The 11,012-nt window shown below is 30.0% G+C and overlaps 3 protein-coding genes across 5 annotated transcripts; 2 read left to right on the top strand and 1 right to left on the bottom strand.

Annotated features, from left to right (window-relative positions):
* Positions 1-414: 414 nt before the first annotated feature.
* LOC108451235 (probable methyltransferase TCM_000331) lies at positions 415-2,039 on the top strand. The gene is made up of 4 exons (XM_017748950.2): positions 415-492; positions 599-976; positions 1,235-1,489; positions 1,590-2,039. Exons 1-4 carry the CDS (start codon positions 415-417, stop codon positions 1,950-1,952), a joined length of 1,074 nt encoding a protein of 357 aa, XP_017604439.2. The 3' UTR covers positions 1,953-2,039.
* A 2,160-nt stretch (positions 2,040-4,199) lies between these two features.
* On the top strand, positions 4,200-7,681 carry LOC108450611 (metal tolerance protein 4). Of its 3 annotated transcripts, none has more exons than XM_017748310.2 (8): positions 4,200-4,328; positions 4,399-4,754; positions 5,464-5,636; positions 5,723-5,921; positions 6,550-6,728; positions 6,813-6,963; positions 7,052-7,182; positions 7,348-7,681. In XM_017748310.2, the coding sequence occupies exons 2-8, from the start codon at positions 4,547-4,549 to the stop codon at positions 7,525-7,527; spliced, it is 1,221 nt and encodes a 406-aa protein (XP_017603799.1). In that variant the 5' UTR covers positions 4,200-4,328; positions 4,399-4,546; the 3' UTR covers positions 7,528-7,681. The 3 variants fall into 3 exon arrangements, with proteins under 3 accessions (XP_017603799.1, XP_017603801.1, XP_017603800.1); XM_017748312.2 differs by having other exon boundaries at positions 4,210-4,328; positions 4,522-4,754; XM_017748311.2 differs by having other exon boundaries at positions 4,220-4,328; positions 4,404-4,754.
* A 2,433-nt stretch (positions 7,682-10,114) lies between these two features.
* Positions 10,115-10,756, bottom strand: LOC108452152 (uncharacterized). The gene has a single exon (XM_017749908.2). The coding sequence runs from the start codon at positions 10,651-10,653 to the stop codon at positions 10,291-10,293; it is 363 nt and encodes a 120-aa protein (XP_017605397.1). The 5' UTR covers positions 10,654-10,756; the 3' UTR covers positions 10,115-10,290.
* Positions 10,757-11,012: the final 256 nt, after the last annotated feature.

Raw genomic sequence — 11,012 nt, 5'->3', positions numbered from 1 at the left:
ATATTTATATTCAATTTTTACCGTTGCTCTATATTGTAAACAGTTATTTATGTTTACATATCGTGATAGATCCAAGAAATGGAATCAACATTTGCAGATGATTCCATAACAATAAAAATTGTTTGCTGGATGTGAATATGGAGTCTCCCAGTCTATAGATTATGGTGTAATATATTGATAGGTACAAGAAATGTAATAATCTATTGCCTTTAAATATATTGATTGATCCAAGAAATGCAATAATTTATTGACTTTAAATGTATTAAAATTTATATTTAACAATACTTTAACTGTTTTAATTGCATTTATTTTAAAACATTTGAAGGCAATAGATTATTGCAGCTCCTGTATCTATCAATATATTACACGATAATATATAGACTGGGAGACTCCATACCCACATCCAGCATTGCTATGGCATCATCTGCAAATGTTCATTGCACCAACGCCCCTGGCAAACAAATTAGCTATGCCAATAATTCCTCACTACAAGTATCTTCCTCCATCTCTTCCATTATTTTATGTATGTATGTATGTATGTATATATGTATTTCCATTAAACAAAATTGTTCACTAGTTTTTCTTTTTGTTTTTTCAGAAAAAAGTGCAATTGAAGACAAGGCCATTCCTAGAGGATACCATCAAAGACATGTTGAGCAAGATGGTTCCTGTTCCTTGTATTAAGGTGGCTGATTTGGGTTGTGCTTCGGGTCCTAACACATTCTTCCCTGCATGTGAAATTGTGGGAATCGTCACTAGGATTTGCGGAGAAGCACATTCTGAATCGCCTGAGCTTCAAGTGTTCCTTAATGATCTTCCCCAAAATGATTTCAACACTGTGTTTAAATCTGTTCCCTCATTCAATGGGAGGCCTTGTTTCATAGCCGGAGTAGCAGGTTCTTTTTATCAGAGGCTTTTTCCGAGTAACAGCATTCACTTCGTGCATTCTTCTTACTGTCTTCATTGGCTCTCAAAGGTTGACAAATATATATACAAGCATACATATATATATATGCATCATGATTTTTTTAAGTGTTCTTTGCTTATAAGCTATGAAATTAGAACAACTGTAATGAGGCTGGTGGGAACAAAAAAAAAAAGTTGAAAAGGAGTTAGTATTAACTATAAAATCTACCTCTCTCATCCATTAGGTGGTTCATGTTATACCATCCCTAATTGCATATATAACGACATTAGTATTAACCATAATTATACAACTGTAATTGGTTTTTAGGTACCAGAAGGAGTCAAGAACAACAAAGGGAACATACATATAGGAAAGTCGAGCCCTCCTAATGTATCGAAAGCTTATTCGGAGCAATTTCGAAATGATTTCTCTAAATTCTTACGCTTTCGCTATGAAGAAATGATAAGTGGAGGACGAATGCTTCTTACCTTCATTGGTAGGAGCATTACTGATCCTGCAAGTAAAGACTATTGCACTACATGGGATCTACTAACCAAATCGCTCCTCGACTTGGTGGCCGAGGTTCACTATTTTTTTCTTTCACTTGAAATACATTGATACATAAACCGCCACGTTGCATTTAACATAGTTACAAACATAATTGATTCTATTTGGTTGGTAGGGGTTGGTGTGCAAATCTGAAGTGGATTCATTCAATGTGCCTTACTATTACCCTTGCAAAGAAGAAGTGAGGGAATTCATTGAAAAAAATGGGTCTTTTATTCTCGACAAATTAGAAAGTTTCGAAATGAATTGGGATTTCGAAGACGATATTTGCAACGAAAATTTCATATTCGAAAAGAGTAAAAGCGGGCAAAATGTTGCAAATTGCATACGAGCAATTACAGAATCTATGATTGCTAGTCATTTTGGAAAGACCATAATTGATGATCTGTATTCAAGATTTGCACAACATGTGGGTGAGCATTTGTCAAGTGAGAAGACAAAGTATGCTACTATTGTTGTTTCGATGACTAAGAAATAGTTTGTCCTAGTTGTTGCTTTGGCTATTTGCTTAAAATAAAAATTGTAATGGAAGTGCTAGACTGTGTGGTTATTATGGCTTAATTTTGCAAAATTTGTCTAAATAAAAACTTAGAAATAATAAAATTTGTTTATGTAGTTTTGTTTCCCTATATTCATGAAGCTTAGCTCAGTGAGATAATTCCATTATCTTTAATCCATAATACAACAAGTGAATCAGACTCTATCACTTCCCAAGTATGAAGATCTCACCTTTGTACTTAAATACAAAAACCCTCACCTCTAAATCTTCCCCTTAAGAATTTAGACAGTAAACACTAACAATATTTATAATAACAATTTGCAGTTTCTCACAAAATAGTTCCTCAATGAACAGAGTAGAATGCTCTCAATAACATCTCTTTTCAAAATCTATACAAGTCTCCAAACACATATCGATTTCGGTTTGCTAACATAGAATCTAAGCAAATATAAAATAACTCCTTCAGAATAGCAATTACATCAATAACAACCAAAATAAAAGCACTTGAAGATATGCTCTTTAAAATCAACAACACTATCTTATTCACATCTCCACATTCCAATGGCTTAATTGATTCACCCGAATCTTATCAAATCTTCAAATGTCAAGGAATGATTTCCATAGATAGACCAGAGGATCTTCAATATAACAACATATAACCACATCTAAAAATTTTCTTAATTAAATTGTCAAATCAAATGAAACAAGTTTTTAATCATCTCAATGGCAATCTACAATTAACACTACTGAATATCATTCAACAACTCTTAACACATTTTTCAATTAAATTTATATTTTTTTTTTATGTTATACAATCAAATGTACCATGGATAGGCATAAATTTCGACAAAATCAAAACAAGAGCCTGCTACTCCGGCTATGAAACAAGGCCTCCCATTGAATGAAGGAACAGATTTGAACAGAGTGTTGAAATCGTTTTGGGGAACATCATTAACGAACACTTGAAGCTCAGGCGATTCACAGTGTGCTTCTCGACAAATCCTAGTGATGATATCCACAATTTCACATGCAGGGAAGAACGTCTTACCCGAAGCACAACCCAAATCAGCCACCTTAATACAAGGAACAGGAACTATCTTCCTCAACATGTCTTTAATGGTATCAAAAAATTGAAGTATAGATTAACTCTCAAGATTCAATAGTGTAGGGGTCATAATTGAAATTTTGGCCATTTGTCTTATAATATAAAAAAAAAAACCAATGCAAACTTAAAAGAAATAGAAAGTCACATGTCAATCTCTAAGATTATTAAAGTATTCAAATTATATATATCCACGTAATGTTTTAATAAAAAAGTTAACAATATTAACTATTTGAACTAATTAATAATATTAAAAAATATAAATTATATTAGAAACTAAATTATAAAGATTAAATTTGAAAGAGACCAAAATTATAATATAACCACATTTTTAAAATGTCAAAAAAAAATTAGCATAAGGAGTATGCCACTTGTCAACAAACAAAAGGAATACATGCTTCACTGATTTTGATGTTATTGTTATAATATTCTTGATTTCATCACTGTTTTTTTTTTTTTAATAAGTATGATGGGAGTGCCATATGTAAGAAAAGAATACATGATTCATTGATGTTATTGTTATAATATACTTTGATTTCATTATATTTTAATCAAATCAACTATCTAAATAAATATATATATATATATATATATTAGTATGGTTTACTTATTTTTTAGTTGTGTTAATTATTTATTTGTGTTGAGTTATAGAATAAAAATTTGAAGATTAAAATATAGTTTAAATAATATTTTTAAACTAAATCGATGGTCAAATTAATTAGACTACTGGTTCAATTTAATAAATCGTTAAAAATATAAAAATAAAAAATATTAGAAAAACAGTTCAATCAGTCTATATCAAATTGTGGATCAATTGGTTTGATGTCACGCTTTGAACTAGTACCCTTATTGTTTCCCAGTTCCAATAATCTGGTTGACTGATTTAGTTTGGTTCAAATAATTATGACTCTAAATCTTTATACATTTTATATATTTAAAATTGAGTCCTCTACTTTCTTAATTTTTAAAAATTCATTTTTAAATTAAATATAACTACGTGATATTTTAAGCAAAAAGTTGATGATATTTTAATTTAAGTATAATTATATTAGAAAGTAAAGTAAAAAGTACTACATTGTATAATAGTTGAATAAAATTAATCATTTATCTATAATAATGATAAAAGGACAAAGCAGCATGGTGCATCCACATGTCACGATAAGATAAATAAGCAAAGTCCACGAGAATAATGAATGGGGAAAACCCGAACCCAGATATTTCCACCACTCATACAGGTTGATTGAGAAAAAAAGGTAAGGTGGTTAAGAGATCCCAGAGTACCATTTAATGTTTTAATAAATTAATTATTCTACTTTTTTCTAGGAAAGGACATAAGCTAAGCATTCAAACAGATACTATGACACGGTTGTCTGTTTGGGATTAAGGAAACAAAGTTCAATTGGTTTTGTGTTGTTTTTTAACGGTGGAAGCTGGTGAATTGTGAAGACAGAGGAGGTGGATCCGGGAGGAAATGGAGAGCGGTGGCTCGAATTCAGGTGTCAAAACGGCGTTGTTGACCAGCGGTGAGAACGGGAAACGTGTTCGGTTCGTTCGGCGTAACTCGGTTAACTCACTCAGGAATGATTTTATGTTAAGGTTGCCTGATAAGGTTCGGACTGGTCTTGATGCTGAATCTCCTTTCGACATTGATGTTTCCAAGACCAAAGGCTTAACTCAAGGTTTTTTTTTTTTTTTATCTCTTTCTCATGCTGTCTTTTTTTTTTTTTAAATTTTTTGTTTGGTTTCTGAGAAAATGTTGGTTGGTAGATAGAAAATTTTAGGTCAAACGCATTTTCGGTTCCTTTCTATTTACATAATGAGTCAATTCATTTTAATTTTTAGTATTCACAAATTCTATTAAATGTGATTGTGATTGTAAGTTTGTTGATGTCTTACATTAAATTTGTTGAATTTTTATGATTTAGAATTAAAATAACAGAATTTGTAAACATTCAAGATTAAATTTAACAAATTTAGCTTTTAATATTTATTATTTTTATCAATTTAGTCCTATTTTTATTTCTAACAAGGGCTAAGGTTGTTAAATTTTAGAATCAAGTCTAAAATGATAGAATTTGTAAATGTTCAAGGTTAAATTAGTTATTATATCAATCAAAAGTAGATATTTTGTCCAAATTCTAAAAAAAAATCAACAAATTTAACTTTCAATATTTACATATTTTATCAATTTAGTCCTGATTCCAAATCAAAATTAGGATAAATTGATTGTGACTAATTACTTTTAGTTGTTTACTTTTCAAAATTGAAGATGACTAAATTACTCTTAATTTTTTAAAAGAATAAATTTACCTAATATCAAAATTAAAAGAGTACAAAAAGATTATTTACCAAAATTTCACATTGTGTTTTTTTTCTCTCTTTGATTAGGTGAAAAGGAATACTACAAAACACAATTTGAGACCCTAAAATCATTTGAAGAAGTTGATGCCATTGGTCACGCTGAAACCAGTGATGATGAATATGAAGATGAAGAACGAATCCAACATGAAAGAGCTATGAAAATTTCTAATTATGCAAACATTGTCTTGCTAGCTTTTAAGGTATTTTTTTAATTCGTTTTACTATTTATGTTCAATTTTTTGCTATATCATTTGTTAATATCACCTATTTCCTTGTATTGATGCAGCTCTATGCTACTATAAAGAGTGGTTCCATAGCCATTGCAGCATCAACATTAGATTCTTTACTCGATCTCATGGCCGGTGGCATACTTTGGTTCACTCACTCGACCATGAAAAACACGAACATCTACAAGTATCCAATCGGAAAACTACGGATACAGCCGGTCGGTATTGTCATATTTGCTGCAGTGATGGCTACACTAGGTTTGTCCCTTCATTGTTGCTATTAGTTTAATAAGTAAAAGTATTATGGAGGCCTTTATTAAAAAAAGGACAAATTGATTAATGTATATTAAATCAAAGAGTATATTAGTCTCGTTAAAAAATTCATCTATTTCTACTATTAAAAATTGTTCCCTATATGATAAAATGAGGTACACATGACGTTAGTTATTCTATTAGTTCACCAGTTTTTACCAATAAAAATAGATGAAATTTTTAACAGAAATGGTCCATTTACTCTTTAATTCAATGTACAATGATTAATTTACTTATTTTTTTAGTAACATGAGCAAAATGCAATCTCACTCCTAGTACAGGAGCCTCCATAGTACTTTTACATTGCCTCTTTTCGTGAAGTTTCTATGGTGGTCGCCATGTTTTATACGTGGAAAGCTTTCCAATCCTGAATTATCTGTATTGGCAATAACCTGACCTGTTCGGTTTATGTTTGTTTCGGTCATTATCATTCACATTTATAAGGTGTAATAATAACTATCTCAGTCAAAAACAACATGAATCGTTTCCGTAACACGAAAAGTGTTCGAAATTATATCAAAGTTACGTTTTTTTTCGAACTTTTTTCGGGCACATAATACTCGAATGGTAACAGGGTTTCAAGTGTTTGTCCAAGCAGTGGAACAGCTAATAGCAGATGAACCTACAGAGAAAATGTCTGCAGATAAATTAATGTGGTTATACACCATAATGTTGTCTGCTACATTTGTGAAACTTGCCCTTTGGATTTACTGCAAAAGCTCGACGAACAAGATCGTCCGAGCTTACGCAAAGGTTTTCCGTTCGATCATTTTCGATGATTAATTTTATTTTTTTAGGATTTTGCTTCGTGCCCGTAACAAATGTTTGATTTCCCAGGATCACTATTTCGATGTGGTAACAAATGTAGTAGGATTACTTGCAGCCGTTCTGGGTGATAAATTTTATTGGTGGCTCGATCCCGCCGGTGCTATCGCTCTCGCGATTTATACGATAACGAACTGGTCAGGAACTGTTATGGAAAACGCCGGTAAGTTCACGATTTTCTCGATCATTAAAGTACATAAACCAGACATGCTCATACAAACTGAAATACGAGGTTGTCTCTCCCAATGCAGTTTCGCTAGTAGGACAATCAGCTCCACCCGAATTTCTACAAAAACTGACATACCTCGTCATCAGACATCCGCATGTTAAGCGTGTCGACACGGTCCGAGCTTATACCTTCGGCGTTCTTTACTTCGTAGAGGTTAGTTCCATGTCGCTTCATCCTTTTACATACAATATATATATTACAATGTGTCATTAAAAAAGAACAAAATACAATCTAACTCTTAATATAAAAAACTCTATAGTACTTTTACCATGTGTCATGTGTCCATATGAATACGTGGACATGTTTTTTCTATTACAGGTTGACATTGAACTGCCTGAAGATTTGCCATTAAAAGAAGCACATAACATAGGTGAGACATTGCAGATAAAGATCGAGAAAATTCCAGAAGTTGAACGTGCATTTGTTCATCTTGATTTTGAATGTGAGCATAAACCAGAGCACTCTGTTCTTAGCAGGCTACCAAACAGTAAAGACTAAAGTGTTTTTTTTTTTTTAATTGGAAATTTGTTTGAAAAAAATTAATTAATTAAATATTGTTGAGATAGAATTATGTTACTCGAACTCGAATCTAAACTTATATTGTTTTATTTATTAAGAATGTTATGTTATTTTCTTTTTTAAAAAAATTAAATGTATATTTAGTTGTTGATTGAATTTTATTTCAGTTAACATCATTATATTACAACAATCAAGAAAACGTAAATTGAGTATGCTTAAACATATATTTTCTTCAGATTTAAATGTTTAAGTTCATAAGTAAAATAAGCCTTCTATTAATATATATATATATATATATAAAAGCTATGAAATCAAGATTATTTAAATTGAACTTAAATCAATTTTTACTCAATTTTATTTAATTTATAATTAATTTAAATTGTTTATGATGTAAAATATTAATTTTAATTTTAAAATAATTAAGATAACTTGAAATGTTATATAAAATTTTATTTTTTTAGAAAAATACTATAAGAAGTTATATAAAACTCATTTTATTAAAATAAAGTTCAAAATTCAACAATCAAAATTATAAAAAGAAAAAAAATAAAACAAATTAAACCGAAATTAATTGAATTGAATTGAATTGTGATGGACCAAATTTATAATTAAAATTTATATTCTTATTTAATGTTTTTGAATTTATATAAAAAATAATTAGACATTAATTAAGGGTGAGTTTGGATGGACGGTGCGGTGCATTTAACTTACTTTTTGTCTTACGCTACAGCATCGTTATAATATCGAATCATATTACCATCATTATTTTCACATTAATCACAATTAAATACACCAGTTATCCAAATTCACACTAAGCTTTGAATTTAACTTCATGTTGATAAGAATCCCTGACTGAATCAGGTGACTGTAGGCCTCTGGTTTTAGGCATATAAAACTTAATTACAGTTAACCCCAAACATCTCAACTTATTACAATTAAGCATTTTATAATTATACACATTCAAATTACCATGTATGGTCAGTTTAATTATGTCGCTCAATCCCTGTAATTTTGAATTTTGGGAATTTAGTACCTTTACTAAGTCGTGATTTAAAAATTAAAATCTAAAGACTATTAATGATTTTTGTTAAATTTGGATATGTAGCATTTTAATATTCAAAGGTTTGGTTTAAAATTAAAGTTTAATTGATAATATATATTCGAATTTAACATAAGACATGTAACAAAGTTATTAATTGGATTTTAATTTTTAAAGCTAAATTTTTTAAATTAAAATGGATGTTTAATTTTTAAAAGTGCGAAAAATACAAAGACTAAGGTCATCATAGCCTAGTGATCTTATTCCCTTTTGTTTAATTACTGAATTTCAAAGCATAAATCGCAAAAATAATGTTAAGAAAGACTTTGGTATTTTTGGAAAAGGTTGAGGTTTTAAGTCTTTAAGTATTTAGGTTTGAGTTCTTTCGTATATAATTGTTATGTATTAATCTCTAGCTCCATCATGCGTAGTGGCCATTAGTGGATTTTGTTCAATTACATTTTGATCCGTTTGTACTTTATATAGGTAATTTTACTTTTTAGTTGTTCGAATGTATAAATATATTTATAATTGTATTTGTATTTGTGATTATGATCGTAATTTATTAATACATTTAAACTCTAAAAAAAACTGATTAAAGTAGCATAGTTTGTTTAAGGGTTAATATATCATTTGGTACCTGAATTTGACTTTAATATTTAATTTGGTACTAAGAATTTTTTTGTCCCAATTTGGTACCTAAGTTTAACTTCAATATTCAATCAAGCACATAGACCAAACAACATAAAGTGGTCAATAAATATTTGACCCGTGTGTTGTAGTAAAAAAACATAGTTACTTAATTGGGGCAAATAAAACTTAAATATCAAATTGAACATTAAAGCCAAACTCAAAAGCTTAATTGGAACAAAAAAAACTCAAGTATCAAATGGAAAATAACTTAAGTACCAATTTGAATATTGAAGCCAAATTTAGGCACCAAATAGAACATTGAAGCTAAATTGAAGTACCAATTAGTATAGATTAAAATATGTCATAGATCCCTATACTCTTCACAAATTTGAAAATGTACTTTTATTTTCAGGAATTTAGTTCCTCTATTTTTTAGATTTCTAACTTCAAGTCTAACTGTTAATACTGTTTTTTTTTGTTAAATTTATTGGCATGATATTTTGAAATTAAAAAAAATACTCACTTGGTAATCATGTAACTAAAAAAAAATGACATTGTAATTTTAACAGTGTGAACGGTTTGACCTGAATTTTAAAATTTGAAAAGTAAAGAGACTAAAATTTTAAAATAAAAATATATGAACTAAATTCAAAATCTATAAAGAGTACATGGACTTATCGCATATTTTAACCATTACTATATTATCCCTTTGTATAAACCCCCTTTACTCCATCAAACAATAACCTGAGAAATTATTACAGTAAAATCTTCACTTAAATAACTAGGAAGACGAAGTTAATAAACCTGAGAAACGACACATACATACATACAAACATACATACATACATACATACATACATACATACATACATACATCTAGCAACACTGCAAAGATTCCATAAAATGTTCTACTTTATAGAATATTCTTACAAAATACGTACATATACAACAACATATTACACACAGATTTTAAACATGAAAAGCCACAAACTAATAATTAAGCCTTGTGTGTACCAAAAAAGAAATTAATTAACAAGCAAAGCTCAACCTTAGGTTTTCAATTTATACAATTATACCCCAAATGGAAACCAACGTTCATGGAAATAAGACTGATATGAAATCATATAAAGAAGCAAAACAAGCACTAACGCCACCCCCCACGGAGACCCTCCCGCCCTATGAAGCGAATCCTTCTCCGGTTCTGGTATCAACGACGGCACACGCCCCGAAAAGCAGTGGAGCAAGAGGAGGAGCACTATAGGAGCTAGCATGAGGAAGAACTTGAGTTGGTTCATGAAATCTTCGAGCACGGATTCGTAGTTTAGGTACCAGGAAAAACCGAGGACGAAGAAGAGGATGGAGATGAAGAAACAGAGATGGAGTGGGGGTAAGGATAAGTAGTCCATGTAGGAATCTCTATAGTATCTAGCCATTGTATGTGTGTGTTTTTGTGAAGAGAAAGTGGGAGAGATTGTCTGAAAATTTTCTTTAGGACCAAATTGGTTTGTTTTTGAAAGTTGACGAGTGAGGGTGTGGTTTTATATAGGGGGGAATAGAGTTAATGGATGGGGTTTTTTTGGATTCATGTGTAATTTGTTTGCTTAATTATGTTATTATTTATTACACAACTTTAGTTTTCATCAATTCACGTGTCAAAGTCAATGTTTAGTTAACATATAAAAGGAAATTTATTTTTTTAAGATGTAATGATTTAGTATTAAATAATTACGAGATATTTAATTGAAGGATGGTAATAAAATTATTAGTGTTACATTGCCTTGTCTGAATCACT

Source organism: Gossypium arboreum, chromosome 13, assembly GCF_025698485.1.
Source record: "Gossypium arboreum isolate Shixiya-1 chromosome 13, ASM2569848v2, whole genome shotgun sequence".
Taxonomy (NCBI): Eukaryota; Viridiplantae; Streptophyta; class Magnoliopsida; order Malvales; family Malvaceae; genus Gossypium; species Gossypium arboreum.
The sequence above is the reverse complement of the archived record's forward strand: the minus strand, read 5'-3'. Positions and strand labels throughout refer to the sequence as shown.